This window comes from Periophthalmus magnuspinnatus, chromosome 21 (genome assembly GCF_009829125.3).
Source record: "Periophthalmus magnuspinnatus isolate fPerMag1 chromosome 21, fPerMag1.2.pri, whole genome shotgun sequence".
NCBI classification, from domain to species: domain Eukaryota; kingdom Metazoa; phylum Chordata; class Actinopteri; order Gobiiformes; family Gobiidae; genus Periophthalmus; species Periophthalmus magnuspinnatus.
In genome coordinates, this window is record NC_047146.1 from 3,636,323 (window position 1) to 3,651,997 (window position 15,675).

Below are 15,675 nucleotides of genomic sequence, written 5' to 3' on the forward strand. Positions count from 1 at the left end.
ATCCTTCTTCATCATTGAACTTGCAGATATGTAAAGAATTTAAAGCCGCATTGCGTAACTTTTCTGGTGGGTCTCGTCTCCGTGGAGATGCCGTTCCTCTGCCCGGTATGTTCCACAGCGTAGCATTAATCTCACGCGTCTGACCTGTTCTGTATCACTAAAAACACCTTGAAAAAAACAAAAAACAAAAACAGGGCTCGCCTCTCCACAGACCTGACACCTGTTTAACGCTACACTGTGTAAAAATTTCCCGCCGCTCGGTGACGTGACGAGCAGGTAGCGACGAACCCTTGCGGCGGAAATGTTGCGCGGTGCGGCTTTAAAGGGGTTTAAAGGGGAGGTTTGAAAAATGCGTTTCCATAGCAACGTGAAAGGCGGGAAATGTCCGTGTTTACGTCTACGGGTTTAATTGGAATGACCTCTGAACCCTTGCGTGTGCGTCACATGACTTACCTCAGTTCAGGCACGCTCCATTTTGTGGCAAATCTTCACCACAAAAAACAAAATAAAAAAAATTCAACAAAACCGTCTTTAAATCCACAAAGTCCCGGGACAGAAAGGTCTAGAGCATTTTAGCGGGTCTGGGATAGTCCGGGGTGAGGTCTCGGTCGGGGGTTTGGAGGTCCCGGAGCAGGTCTAGGCTGAGGTCTGAGTGTGGACTGCCATAGGAGAGCGGAGGGGGATTCTGCCGCAGCTGTCGACTTCACTAAAAATACTGAGAGATAAAAACGCACTTCCCACACCTGCCACCAGGGGATAAAGATAGGACCGAGCACGCCACCCGTTTAAACAGAGAACTGCAGCAGGAACTGGGACCGGACCAGGGCTGAACCAGGGCTAAAGCAGGGCTAAACTTGGACTAAACTGAGGGTAAACCAGGACAAAAAAACAGGGCTAAACCAGGACTAAACCAATGTCTAAAGCAGGACTAAACCAGGGCTAAACGTGGACTAAACTGAGGGTAAACCAGGACAAAAAAACAGGACTAAACCAGGACTAAACCAATGTCTAAAGCAGGACTAAACCAGGGCTAAACGTGGACTAAACTGAGGGTAAACCAGGACAAAAAACAGGACTAAACCAGGACTAAACCAGGGCTAAACCAGGGCTAAACCAGGGCTAAACCAGGGCTAAACCAGGGCTAAACGTGGACTAAACTGAGGGTAAACCAGGACAAAAAACAGGACTAAACCAGGACTAAACCAGGGCTAAACCAGGGCTAAACCAGGGCTAAACCAGGGCTAAACGTGGACTAAACTGAGGGTAAACCGGGACTCAACCAGAGCTAGAACAGGGCTAAAGCAGGACAAAAACCAGGGCTAAACCAGGACTAAAGCAGGACAAAAACCAGGACTAAACCGGGACTAAACCAATGTCTAAAGCAGGACTAAAACCAGGACTCAACCAGGACTAAACCAGGGCTGAACGTGGACTAAACTGAGGGTAAACCGGGACAGAAAAACAGGGCTAAACCGGGGCTAAGCCGGGGCTAAACGTGGACTAAACTGATGGTAAACCAGGACAAAAACAGGACTAAACCAGGGCTAAACGTGAACTAAACTGAGGGTAAACTGGGACAAATAAAAAAACAGGGCTAAACCAGGACTCAACCAGAGCTAAAACAGGGCTAAAAAAGGACAAAAACCAGGACTAAACCAGGGCTAAACGTGGACTAAACTGAGGGTAAACCAGGACAAAAAACAGGGCTAAACCGGGGCTAAACGTGGATTAAACTGAGGGTAAACCGGGACAGAAAAACAGGGCTAAACCAGGACTCAACCAGAGCTAGAACAGGGCTAAAGCAGGACAAAAACCAGGACTAAACCAGGACTAAACCAGGACTAAACCAGGACTAAACCAGGACTAAACCAGGACTAAACCAGGACTAAACTGAGGGTAAACCAGGACAAAAAAAAAAAAACAGGGCTAAACCAGGACTCAACCAGAGCTAAAACAGGGCTAAAAAAGGACAAAAACCAGGACTAAACCGGGACTAAACCAGGTCTAAACATGGTCTAAACCGGGGCTAAAACTGGACAAAAAACATGACTAAACCAGGACTAAACCAGGACTAAACTGGGTCTAAACATGGCCTAAACCGGGGCTAAACCAGGACAAAAACCTGAATTAAACCAGGACTAAAACAGGGCTAAAATAGGGCTAAAGCAGGACAAAAACCGGGACTAAACCAGGTCTAAACCAGGACTAAACCAGGACTAAACCAGGACTAAACCAGGACTAAACCAGGACTAAACCAGGACTAAACCGGGACTAAACCGGGACTAAACCGGGACTAAACCGGGACTAAACCGGGACTAAACCGGGACTAAACCAGGTCACAGCTCCTTGTTTGTTCAGATGTGACTGAGGTTTGACTCATAATCCACGAGGTTAATGTGACACAGGAGCAGATTTAACTCAGAGACACTTTAGAGACAAAAGGACAAGACACAAACAGACTCACCTGTGTCCTCTGTCCCTCTGAGGTGTGTCCTCTGTCCCTCTGAGGCGTGTCCTCTGTCCCTCTGAGGCGTGTCCTCTGTCCCTCTGAGGCGTGTCCTCTGTCCCTCTGAGGCGTGTCCTCTGTCCCTCTGAGGTGTGTCCTCTGTCCCTCTGAGGCGTGTCCTCTGGTCTAAAGTTGGACATATTTCGAGTCTCTGTAAAGTTCTTCCTCTGGACTCTTCAGGCTTTGTTCTTTAGATAAACTGAACTTCTTCTTCTTTTTCTTCTTTTTGTTGTTTTACGGCGGTTGGCAACCATTGTATAGGAGCATTACCGCCACCTACTGTTCCGGAGTATGGGACAGAATAGGCTCACAATCTGATGCGAAAGTAAATAAAATAAAATAAAATAGAAAAAATAAATAAAAATAAAATGAAGTAAAATAATAATAAACTGAACTTCATTAACTAAAGTATTTTCATCTGTAAAACACATTCATTCAAATGTCCCTGTCCCTCAGTTTCCCAGAGTGCACCTGGAGGGAGGGGTCCTTCACATGTGTCCTTCACATGTGTCCTTCACGTGTGTCCTTCACGTGTGTCCTTCACATGTGTCCTTCACGTGTGTCCTTCACGTGTGTCCTTCACGTGTGTCCTTCACATGTGTCCTTCACGTGTGTCCTTCACGTGTGTCCTTCACGTGTGTCCTTCACATGTGTCCTTCCCACGTGTCCTTCACGTGTGTCCTTCACATGTGTCCACACCACTGCCTGATTAAAAACAAATGTAGCAGAACATATTTAACTACAGGAAATAAAACACATCTACTCGTTGAAGATGGATATTTAGACTCATAAACACCTGAGTGTCATTTATTTTTCAGAAAAAAAAACTTTCCAAACATTATTTTCAATATAAATGTTTGGGCTCTTGGGGGCCCTCTGGTGGCCCTGGGGCCCTCTGGTGGTGGCCCTGGGGCCCTCTGGTGGCCCTGGGGCCCTCTGGTGGCCCTGGGGCCCTAAGCAGCTGCTCAGTCTGTGTTTAGTCTGGACCGGCCCTGTCTGCACTTGGACTAAACCAGGACTAAGTTGTTCAAACAGAGACACAAAAACAACCACACACTGAAGAGTTTATTGAAGTTTTTATTCATGTGGAGCAGATCTGAGTCTGAGAGGATTTGAAAAGTGAAAACAGAAAATACTTCAGTCTGATGGAACATTTATGTGAATTTGGTCACATTTTATAAAACACTTTTCCACCGTCAAGGCGCTCAAAGTACTTTAAGTACTTTAAGTACTTTAAGTACTTTAAGTACTTTAAGTACTTTAAGTACTTTCATAAACTTGACTTAACCAGGTCTAAACCAGGACTAAACAAGGACTAAACATGGACTAAACCAGAACTGAACCAGGACTAAACAAGGACTTAACATGGACTAAACCAGAACTGAACCAGGACTAAACAAGGACTAAACATGGACTAAACCAGAACTGAACCAGGACTAAACAAGGACTTAACATGGACTAAACCAGAACTGAACCAGGACTAAACAAGGACTTAACATGGACTAAACCAGAACTGAACCAGGACTAAACAAGGACTAAACATGGACTAAACCAGAACTGAACCAGGACTAAACAAGGACTAAACATGGACTAAACCAGAACTGAACCAGGACTAAACAAGGACTAAACATGGACTAAACCAGAACTGAACCAGGACTAAACAAGGACTTAACATGGACTAAACCAGAACTGAACCAGGACTAAAGCAGGACTAAACATGGACTAAACCAGAACTGAACCAGGACTAAAGCAGGACTAAACCAGAACTGAACCAGGACTAAACAAGGACTAAACATGGACTAAACCAGAACTGAACCAGGACTAAAGCAGGACTAAATATGGACTAAACCAGAAGTGAACCAGGACTAAACAAGGACTAAACATGGACTAAACCAGAACTGAACCAGGTCTAAACCAGGACTAAACATGGACTAAACCAGAACTGAACCAGGACTAAACATGGACTAAACCAGAACTGAACCAGGACTAAAGCAGGACTAAACATGGACTAAACCAGAACTGAACCAGGACTAAAGCAGGACTAAACATGGACTAAACCAGAACTGAACCAGGACTAAACAAGGACTAAACATGGACTAAACCAGAACTGAACCAGGACTAAACCAGGACTAAACCAGGACTAAAAGTCTCTCTGATCTGGACGGTCACTTCCAAACCTCAGACTGAGATGTTCTTGTGTCTGTATCTGCAGGTTAAACCTCTGGACACAGGGTCAGTTCTGTTTGTTTTGCCTTTTTACAAACAGTGAGACCAGAAAAAAAAGCAGGTGAATAAAGACAAAAGCAGGTTCAGGGGTGAGGTTCAGGGGTTCAGAGGTTCAGGGGTGAGGTTCAGAGGTTCAGAGGTTCAGGGGTGAGGTTCAGGGGTGAGGTTCAGACGATATCGAGCCGAGCGAAGGACTGGTCTGTTCCCAGATTATTCTCCACAAACACCTCATATTTTCCTGAGTCTTGGGGCTGAGCGTTTTTGATGGTCAGGATGGAGCTGGTGTCACCGACGTCGAAGAAAACTCTGAAAAAAGACCAGGAGTTAAATCTGCAAATAAGTCTTTCATTATTTAGTTTAGAATTTAGTCCTGGTTCAGTCCTGGTTTAGCCCTGGTTTAGTCCTGGTTTAGTCCTGGTTCAGTCCTGGTTTAGTCCTGGTTTAGTCCTGGTTCAGTCCTGGTCTAGTCCTGGTTCAGTCCTGGTTTAGTCCTGGTTCAGTCCTGGTCTAGTCCTGGTTCAGTCCTGGTTTAGTCCTGGTTCAGTCCTGGTTCAGTCCCGGTCTAGTCCTGATTTAGCCCTGGTCTAGTCCTGGTTCAGTCCTGGTTTAGTCCTGGTTCAGTCCTGGTTCAGTCCCGGTCTAGTCCTGATTTAGCCCTGGTGTAGTCCTGGTTTAGTCCTGGTTCATTCCTGGTTTATGATTTTTTTTAATTTTTTTTATTGTCTTGTGTTTTATCCTGAAATTGTGAGTTTAAACTTTAAGGAAACAGAGATAATATTCTCTCTCAAATCAGGATGAACTGTTTGTCTGAAGCCCGTGATTATAGATTATGATTAACATAAATGTGATTGTGATTATTTTAACTTTATTGATCCTCGTGACGTCCTCTGTGGTTTTTACCTTTCGTCTTCGTCGATGTCGTCTCCGTCCTTCAGCCAGGCCACCAGCGGGGGGGGCTCTCCACTGATGTCCGCCTTCAGAGTCACAGTGCAGCCACGTTTGGACCTCAGGCTGTCAGGACCTTTAGACACTTTGGCCGGGACTGAAACATCACAGACACGTTATAGTGAGACTGAAACATCACAGACATGTTATAATGAGGGACTGAAACATCACAGACATGTTATAATGAGACTGAACCATCACAGACATGTTATAGTGAGACTGAAACATCACAGACACGTTATAATGAGGGACTGAAACATCACAGACATGTTATAATGAGACTGAAACATCACAGACATGTTATAATGAGGGACTGAAACATCACAGACATGTTATAATGAGGGACTGAAACATCACAGACACGTGATAATGAGACTGAAACATCACAGACATGTTATAGTGAGACTGAAGCATCACAGATATGTTATAATGAGACTGAAACATCACAGACACGTTATAGTGAGAGACTGAAACATCACAGACACGTTATAATGAGGGACTGAAACATCACAGACACGTTATAGTGAGACTGAAACATCACAGACACGTTATAATAAGACTGAAACATCACAGACACGTTATAATGAGCAACTGAAACATCACAGACATGTTATAATGAGGGACTGAAACATCACAGACATGTTATAGTGAGACTGAAACATCACAGACACGTTATAATGAGGGACTGAAACATCACAGACACGTTATAATGAGGGACTGAAACATCACAGACATGTTATAATGAGGGACTGAAACATCACAGACATGTTATAGTGAGACTGAAACATCACAGACACGTTATAATGAGGGACTGAAACATCACAGACATGTTATAATGAGGGACTGAAACATCACAGACATGTTATGATGACGGACTGAAACATCACAGACACGTTATAGTGAGACTGAAACATCACAGACACGTTATAGTGAGACTGAAACATCACAGACATGTTATAATGAGACTGCAACATCACAGACATGTTATAGTGAGACTGAAACATCACAGACACGTTATAATAAGACTGAAACATCACAGACATGTTATAATGAGGGACTGAAACATCACAGACACGTTATAATGAAACTGAAACATCACAGACACGTTATAATGAAACTGAAACATCACAGACATGTTATAATGAGGGACTGAAACATCACAGACATGTTATAATGAGACTGAAACATCACAGACACGTTATAATGAGGGACTGAAACATCACAGACACGTTATAGTGAGACTGAAACATCACAGACACGTTATAGTGAGACTGAAACATCACAGACACGTTATAATGAAACTGAAACATCACAGACACGTTATAATGAAACTGAAACATCACAGACATGTTATAAATAGGGACTGAAACATCACAGACATGTTATAGTGAGACTGAAACATCACAGACATGTTATAAATAGGGACTGAAACATCACAGACATGTTATAGTGAGACTGGAACATCACAGACATGTTATAATGAGACTGAAACATCACAGACATGTTATAATGAGACTGAAACATCACAGACATGTTATAATGAGACTGAAACATCACAGACATGTTATAATGAGACTGAAACATCACAGACATGTTATAGTGAGACTGAAACATCACAGACACGTTATAGTGAGACTGAAACATCACAGACACGTTATAGTGAGACTGAAACATCACAGACACGTTATAGTGAGACTGGAACATCACAGACATGTTATAATGAGACTGAAACATCACAGACATGTTATAATGAGACTGAAACATCACAGACACGTTATAATGAGACTGAAACATCACAGACATGTTATAATGACTCACCCTCCACTGTGATACAGGCCGAGTCTTGCGTTTGTCCAAACGGATTCTTCACGGCGACGGTGTATTTGCCGAGGTCGCTCAGCTCGCCGTCCCGCACGACCAGCGCCACCACGTCCGGGTCCTCGAACACGTAGCGGTACTTGGGCCCGTCCTGCAGCTGGGCGCCGTCTTTGGACCAGACGATGAACGGGTCGGGGAACGCGGAGACCCTGCAGGAGAGTTTAGCAGCACTGCCCTCCACCAGAATCACGTCTCTCAGATTCTGCAGCGTCGGGGATGAAGATGGTAATTCTTTCTTTTCAAAGTTACCGTGACGCTGAAGTTTTACACTGGAACATTCTCACCTGCAGGATCCGGGGGGGGCCCTTCTCCCGGAGCTCCTTACGGGACCTGAGGAGACGGGAAGACGAGAAACATGAGGACAAAGAGTTTATACGTTACAGCCGAATTTTTTTGTCACGTTTTGTCAAATCAGAGTTTAAATACAAAAGTGGACGCTTGGAAAAGTAGGTCACGTGAGCACAGAGGTCGTAGGTCGTCGGTCGTTGGCTGAGGTCGTTGCCGAGGGTGATGGGTGCGTCTCTGTCCCTTAGTTGAGAAGCTCTGGTCCTACAGATTTGAGCTCTTCCTGTAAATGTCAGTGGGAGTGGATCTCTCCTTCGCTGTTTTCGAGGTTTCTCTTTTTCCCACTGGGTTTTTTTTTTTTAGTTTTTCCTTTGCCGAGAAGGACGGACTAAGGATAGGGGGCGCTCTGGGACATTTTTGTTTAGTTGATTAATTTGCTCGTTTGTCTCTGTTCCTTTGTTGATTTTCTAACTTTCGGTTGGTTAAATCAGTTCTGACTTTGGGCTTTACAAAAATAAACTGAATTGAACAGTGACGGGACTTCCTTTATGGCAGGGGCGTCAAACACATTTTCTCTTTTAAGTACTTTTAACTTTTTAATTTTTAACTGTTTCTGTATTTATTATTTATTCAAGTTACAAATATTGCATATGTATTTGCTTAGATGTAAAAATATGGCGGTGTAACTGTGTATCTCCTGAAAAAATGACAGTTTAAGACCATCATACATTTAACTTACCCTGTTGAGGGCCACATAAAACGATCTGGAGGCCCACATTTTGCCCGGGGGCCTTGAGTTTGACACATGTGCTTTATGGGATCCGTTCCTTTCAAAGAGCCGTTCAAACACTGGCTCTTTTACTACGTATTTATATGACAGAAGCCGACGTGAGGACTCATTTTATCTACAAACTAATCACAGAGAAACGACTAAGGTTTAAACTGAGAGCGGCAGTGTGTTTACTCCTCGAAATTATGCAAAACTGAGATAAAATGTTGCACTATAATAATAAACATAATCATAATAATAATCATAATCATAATAAAAACTGTTTTTATGATGCTAAATCTGTTTTTTGTGTCTCCTGCTCTGCTTCTGTGCTGATTCTTGTGTCGGTTCAGTGTTAATCAGGATAAAAATGCCACAAAAAGAAGAAAAAAACGCACAAATATGAAGTTCCTTAAGTGTCTGTGGACGACCATCATGAGCTTGAGCTGTTTTTGTTTATTAAAGTGAATCGACCTGTGTCAGAAATGAGCATCTCGCGAAAAATACTGTCAGATATTTGCAGTATTCATAAAGTGACAAGTGTTAGACTGTTCTTCATCATGGTTCTCTGTGACATAATGAGTCGACCGCTGGGAGAAGGTGCAGTAAACCTCCTCCACCTGCTGCTCATACTTCAGTGTCTGGAGCAGCGGTCGGCGGAGTTTAACTCAAGTGTATTTTATTTGTGTTAGTTCTTTTTTTTTAAAATTGTAGTTCTAAATTGGAAGATTATTGTGATCTTGAAATAGTGAAATAAAATCACAGTTGTCCGTCGCTGTATCACGGTTCACCTTTCACGGTCTCGCTGTTTCGTGGATTTTTTTAGTGTAATTTTGATGCTTTTATTCCAGTGTATGATCGTGCATTGTGTCGTGCGTCCTGATTGGCTGTTGGACTGTAGACCATTGTGTCGTGCGTCCTGATTGGCTGTTGGACTGTAGACCATTGTGTCGTGCGTCCTGATTGGCTGTTGGACTGTAGACCGTTGTGTTGTTCGTCCTGATTGGCTGTTGGACTGTAGACCATTGTCCATCAGTGTCAATTTTGTTTTATTTTGTTGGGTTTTTTTTGCTATTTTGAGTTCTTTTTTTTTTTTTTTTTTTTTTTAGTTTATTTTTAACTTTTTTATTTTTTATTTTTTGGTTATTTTGAGGTTTTTTGGGGTTGTTTTTGGTTATTTTGAGTTATTTTTGAGTATATATTTTTTTTATTTTTTTTATTTTTTGTTTTTGTTTTTTGTGTCCTCTCTCTTTAACTGCTGCTGTCAGACTCATCATTTTGGTCTTAGGGACTGTAGACCATTGTGTCGTGCGTCCTGATTGGCTGTTGGACTGTAGACCATTGTGTCGTGCGTCCTGATTGGCTGTTGGACTGTAGACCATTGTGTTCTGCGTCCTGATTGGCTGTTGGACTGTAGACCATTGTGTCGTGCGTCCTGATTGGCTGTTGGACTGCAGACCATTGTGTTCTGCGTCCTGATTGGCTGTTGGACTGTAGACCATTGTCCATCAGTCTCCTCCGTGCCGTGTCTCCTGTCCAGTACAGAATGTGTTCAGACAAATTTACATAAACGTTGGATCTCAGTGTGACTCTGAAGTGCTGTACGTTTGCGATTTCTTTTCTCCCCGACAAAACCCACAATGTCGATGAAACGTTCTGCACCGACAAAGACGCCTACGAAGGTTTGAACTTTGAGAGAGTTTAAACGAGAGAGAAATGTGAGAAAATGTTAACGCCTGTGTGAGAAAAGTGTATAAAGTGTGTGGTGAGGGGTTTTACAGACAAAAACATGTAAAAAATAAAGATGATACTTCGCGGATTTCACCTGTTGCGGTTTATTTTTAGAACGTGACCTCCGCGATAAACGAGGGACCGCTGTATATTTTATCATTTTTCGTCGCTCGCACGCACAGACGCCGGTATTATTCGCCAAAAGGCTGTGCATTTATGGAGAAATGTGCCTTTGGAGTCCTGTCGTTCTTCAGATCCACATTCGTCCGTGAGCAGCTATTCTCCATCATGAACTACGTCACGCCTCAGACGACAACTCATGGTTCTACATAAAGATGAAAGCGACTTGCAGACGCTGATTTGCAGACGCTGTGCAGAAGGTCAGGACAAGAAAGTTCCGCAGCACTTTATGGATTTCATAAGCAACACACTATAAAAAAAAACAATATACACAGTGTTATCTTCATTTAAATATCAAAAAGTAAGGGTTCTAGTTTGTTTTTTTGTTTGTTTTCTGTGGAAACCGGGTCCAAACGGCTCTTTCGTCGGGCGTTAAATGTCGCCGACCCCTGGCCTGGAGGAACAAACCATGTTCTTGGGACCAGACTCCATGTTCTTCATCTGAAAAATGCACATTGCCCTCCCTGCACCGTACCGTCGTTTATTCTAACCACAGAATTCCACGAAAGTTCCGCTCTCTGTACCTGTGTCCTCTGTACGAAGCCTGGATCCTGATGGCCGCCTCCTGGACCTGAGGATCTGAGATGTCGATGGTGCAGCCCGGCGGAGGAGACACTTTGATGGACATCTGAAACAAAATCCACAAAACTAATATTTATCCAACCACAGCACAACATCTTCAGACGAACCAGAGACGTTTAAGACGCTCCTGCTTCAGTGAAACAGGGACATACGAGGACGGAAGGGCATCGGACGCAGGAGTAAAATGACCGCGTCTCACCTTGTTGGCGTCTTCCACAGTCCAGCGCGGGTTCAGACCTCGCTTTGACTCTTTTATACTGGGTCCAGAGGAGGACGGAAGGGGGTCCCAGGTCGAGTTTAAGCCCCAGACCTGGATTCCTGCCTTGTTTGGATCTGGTCCGGATTTAGACTCCAGTTTAATAGTTGTGGGAATACTGACATTCTTCAGATGGGAGGGGCTCAAGGAAATGGAGGATTATGGTTTAAACTGAGCTGGAGACTCTACGGTGGAGTGTGGACCTGGTTTATGGATCATATCTGTGGAATTACTGGCTCGCCTCTGTCAGCGTAAACCAACAAAAGTCAAATGATTTTTTTTCACAAACAGCTTCAGAAAGTGGTGTCATTTTTCAGCCTCAAAGACGTGATCGTCGTCAGGTGAAAGGACTTTAAACGATAAGATTCATACGACGAGTTTGTGGAGCCGATCCCGAAGGAATAATGAGAATTTCAACATTTGTGGATCATAAATTTCGAGATCCGTCTGACTTAGCGTCGGGAGCAAAGACGGGAATTTGAGTGTCAAAAATGAAACTGAAACATTTTAAACGTGTTGATAAATGGCGTGTTAATAACAGGGAAGTGTGAGTTCGCAGATAATACTCCACAGATGTGTGATACAGTCGTCCCTCACTACGTCGAGGTTCACCTTTCGCTTTTTTTGGTGCAGTTTTGCGTCTCCTCCGTGTCTCCCGTGTCTCCTTTACGTAAATGTTGGATCGACACGACAGCGAAGAGGCGCGATCAGAGCGACTGTGAAATACGCCGGAGTCACTAGTAATCAATGAAACGAGAGAGAAATGTGAGAAAATGTTGACGCCTGTGTGAGAAAAGTGTATAAAGTGTGTGGTGAGGGGTTTTACAGACAAAAACATAGAGAATAATTGTAAAAAATAAAGCTGATACGTCGCAGATTTTGACTATTACGGGTTATTTTTCTAACGTAACCCCCGCGATAAACGACGGACCGCGGTATAAAAATTTGACTGTTTTTGAAAGAAATCTCCAAACTTTTGATCCATAAATGTTGAACTTTATCATTATTTGTTTGGGATTAGCTCCACAAAATTTCCGTATTAATGTGTCTTAAAGTTTTTCAGAAAAGTAAAGTTTTCAGGAGCCCGAGATCAAGAAGAACGTTCACGGTTCCTGTTCTACAAAAAGACGAAGGTTTGAACTTTGAGAGAGTTTAATGTCCAGTTTAATGTGCATCATATCCATTTCTTCGTGTGTTTTTTGCAAAATGACCGTTCAAAATCAAAACTAGTGAATTCTTCAGAGCAGAATCTTTCCCCACGTCTGTCTCACTTTTACGTTTACAGCTAGAGAGCGCCCCCCGGTGGCCGTTATCCAGTAAAATTCTATAAATAAGCCGCAGGGTTCAAAGCGTGGGGGGAAAAAGTGGCGGCTTATAGTCTGAAATTTACGGTACGTTATTTTATGGCTGAGTTATAAGAAAAATAAATCGGGCCCAGAGGAAATTCAACGTAACTGAACTGGGAGGAACACACGAGGGTTTTAACTGAACCAAAACAAACATGGCGACGCCCGCAGACAAACTTCAGCGTGTTTTAGCGTCAGTACGGAACATTTTGCTTGTGAAAATCGTGCAGAAGGTCAGAGCTTTGTGCTTTTGTGGACAGATATTTGCACTTTTCTCTCGGCGGGATGTAACAAAAGTTTAGATTTTCGTTTTGTTCCGCTGTTGTGACGTTTCAACCGATCGGATTTCAATCAAGTTCATAATCCTCCCTCTTTAACTGTTACAGCAGCGGCGTCAAACTCATTTTCACCGAGGGCCACGTCAGCAAAATGGCCGCCGTCCAGGGCCAGATGTGACTGCGACAGTGTAAATGTCACTAAATGTAAACAAATGTCATGTAAAATAAATGTAATTACTTTATAACTTGTTAAATAACGGTTTCTGTGATTTCTGACATTTTTAAAAGTGTGTATCTGGTCGGGACACACCTCCTCACAGACCTTCAGCTCTGCTTCAAATTCAGCCTTTTACAGTCTTTTAATTATTGGACAATTTGTTGTTTTTCTTGCAGACTCACTTTTTCACACTTAGCTCCGTGTTTGGTGTCAAAATGTCGACGTAGATTGTACCGACTCCGCCTCAAAACACAAAAAAACACACAGGTTTTTCTCCTCAAAGCACAAACTTGTTTTCACCTTCACTTTTCTTCCTTCCAACTTCCTTCCACGCGATAATTTTCCTCTTCATGAACATTTTGTGATGATTATTTGCAAATATTTCTCAGTTCCACACATTAGTTTATTGTCAGTGCAAACATTAAAGCAGCACAGACTTATTTTAAAATGACAGTCGTGCCTTTTAATTTACCTTCTCGCGGCCACATAAAATGACGTGGCGTGCCGCTTTTCGCCCCCGGGCCTTGAGTTTGACATATGTGTGTTACAGGTTCAACTACTAGAGCCAAGGTTATCACTGCCATTGTGTCTTTGGGCAAAACACCTCCACCTCCTCCACCTGCCCTGTGAGAGGAAACTGGTCCCTGGTGGAGAGAAACAAGTGGAACCAAAATAAAGAAGAATATTACATTTTTAAAACAAAATAAATAAATAAATAAATAATAATAATAATAAATAAATAAATTCAATCCCCAAATCATTAATTTTGAAATAATTTCTGTTTTATTAAATCCATATTTGCAGCGGCGTCATGCTCTTTCCATGCCACAAATAAAAGTTTAACAGACACTCGCTCAATAAATAAAATAAGAGCCGTCGACCGCACTCACATTCAGGAGTCAAAACTGGGACAAAATGAGCAAAAGATTCCGAAAATGTCCGAGGATAAACTCCAAAATTCTGAAAGTTTGGTTTAGAAGTCTGGTATGACACGAGGCACGGCAACACCAAAATATTCCCAACAAAATACAACGTTTTTCTGTTAAAATCGGATGTTTTTTTCTGCACAAAACTCTATACTTTACTAACAGGAGGATGAGTTTAGAACTGAAAAACAAAAGGAAAACCAGATAAATAACAAAAAGAGCAGCAGATGAAACGTGAAACTAAACACGGACACAGTTTGATCCTGGTTCTACGTTAAAACTGCAAAAACGACTCGGGGAAGAATAAATTAAAGAGATTATTATTTCTAAAGCTGAACTCCTGCGGTAAACGTCTCTCCTGTTTGTCCAAACTCTTAAAGGGAAGTTCAGTTTTAGCCCTTTTTAAAAACACGTCTTTATTAAAGCCTGAAGGACCTGGAAGTGTGTGAGTTTAGACCTGGTTTAGACCTGGTTTAGACCTGGTTTAGTCCTGGTTTAGTCCTGGTTTAGACCTGGTTTAGACCTGGTTTAGTCCTGGTTTAGTCCTGGTTTAGACCTGGTTTAGACCTGGTTTAGACCTGGTTTAGTCCTGGTTTAGACCTGGTTTAGACCTGGTTTAGACCTGGTTCAGACCTGATTTAGTCCTGGTTTAGACCTGGTTTAGACCTGGTTTAGTCCTGGTTTAGTCCTGGTTCAGTCCTGGTTTAGTCCTGGTTTAGTCCTGGTTTAGTCCTGGTTTAGACCTGGTTTAGACCTGGTTTAGTCCTGGTTTAGACCTGGTTTAGTCCTGGTTTAGACCTGGTTTAGACCTGGTTTAGACCTGGTTTAGACCTGGTTTAGACCTGGTTCAGACCTGGTTTAGACCTGGTTTAGTCCTGGTTCAGACCTGGTTTAGACCTGGTTTAGACCTAGTTTAGACCTGGTTCAGACCTGGTTTAGACCTGGTTTAGACCTGGTTTAGACCTGGTTTAGACCTGGTTCAGACCTGGTTTAGACCTGGTTTAGTCCTGGTTCAGACCTGGTTTAGACCTGGTTTAGACCTAGTTTAGACCTGGTTCAGACCTGGTTTAGTCCTGGTTTAGTCCTGGTTTAGTCCTGGTTTAGACCTGGTTTAGACCTGGTTTAGTCCTGGTTTAGACCTGGTTTAGTCCTGGTTTAGACCTGGTTTAGACCTGGTTTAGACCTGGTTTAGACCTGGTTTAGACCTGGTTCAGACCTGGTTTAGACCTGGTTTAGTCCTGGTTCAGACCTGGTTTAGACCTGGTTTAGACCTAGTTTAGACCTGGTTCAGACCTGGTTTAGACCTGGTTTAGACCTGGTTTAGACCTGGTTTAGACCTGGTTCAGACCTGGTTTAGACCTGGTTTAGTCCTGGTTCAGACCTGGTTTAGACCTGGTTTAGACCTGGTTTAGTCCTGGTTTAGACCTGGTTTAGACCTGGTTTAGACCTGGTTTAGTCCTGGTTAAGTCCTGGTTTAGACCTGGTTTAGTCCTGGTTTAGACCTGGTTTAGTCCTGGTTTAGTCCTGGTTTAGACCTGGTTTAGTCCTGG

General features: G+C 43.0%; 2 protein-coding genes across 2 annotated transcripts in view; both read right to left on the reverse strand.

Annotated features, from left to right (window-relative positions):
- The window catches only part of LOC117389450 (obscurin-like), a 71,012-nt gene extending 70,354 nt beyond the window's left edge, over positions 1-658 (reverse strand). Inside the window, exon 1 of the mRNA XM_033987128.2 lies at positions 454-658. The gene's annotated coding sequence lies outside the window, so the exon portion shown is untranslated. The remainder of the gene's footprint in view (positions 1-453) is intronic.
- A 3,890-nt stretch (positions 659-4,548) lies between these two features.
- LOC117389741 (SPEG neighbor protein-like) lies at positions 4,549-11,264 on the reverse strand. Its single transcript, XM_033987462.2, has 6 exons — positions 11,210-11,264; positions 11,045-11,148; positions 7,840-7,885; positions 7,496-7,757; positions 5,633-5,774; positions 4,549-5,038 (listed from the first exon to the last, which is right to left on the reverse strand). The coding sequence occupies exons 2-6, from the start codon at positions 11,146-11,148 to the stop codon at positions 4,900-4,902; spliced, it is 693 nt and encodes a 230-aa protein (XP_033843353.1). The 5' UTR covers positions 11,210-11,264; the 3' UTR covers positions 4,549-4,899.
- Positions 11,265-15,675: the final 4,411 nt, after the last annotated feature.

Bases quoted from the DNA above. Each gene is read 5' to 3' on its own strand.
- LOC117389741 (XM_033987462.2), bottom strand. From the start codon at position 11,148: ATGTCCATCAAAGTGTCTCCTCCGCCGGGCTGCACCATCGACATCTCA. The intron at 7,758-7,839 runs GTGAGAATGTTC...CCGACGCTGCAG, and splicing joins GCCCCCCCCGGATCCTGCAG to AATCTGAGAGACGTGATTCT. The intron at 5,775-7,495 runs GTGAGTCATTAT...GTGATGTTTCAG, and splicing joins GGCCTGTATCACAGTGGAGG to TCCCGGCCAAAGTGTCTAAA.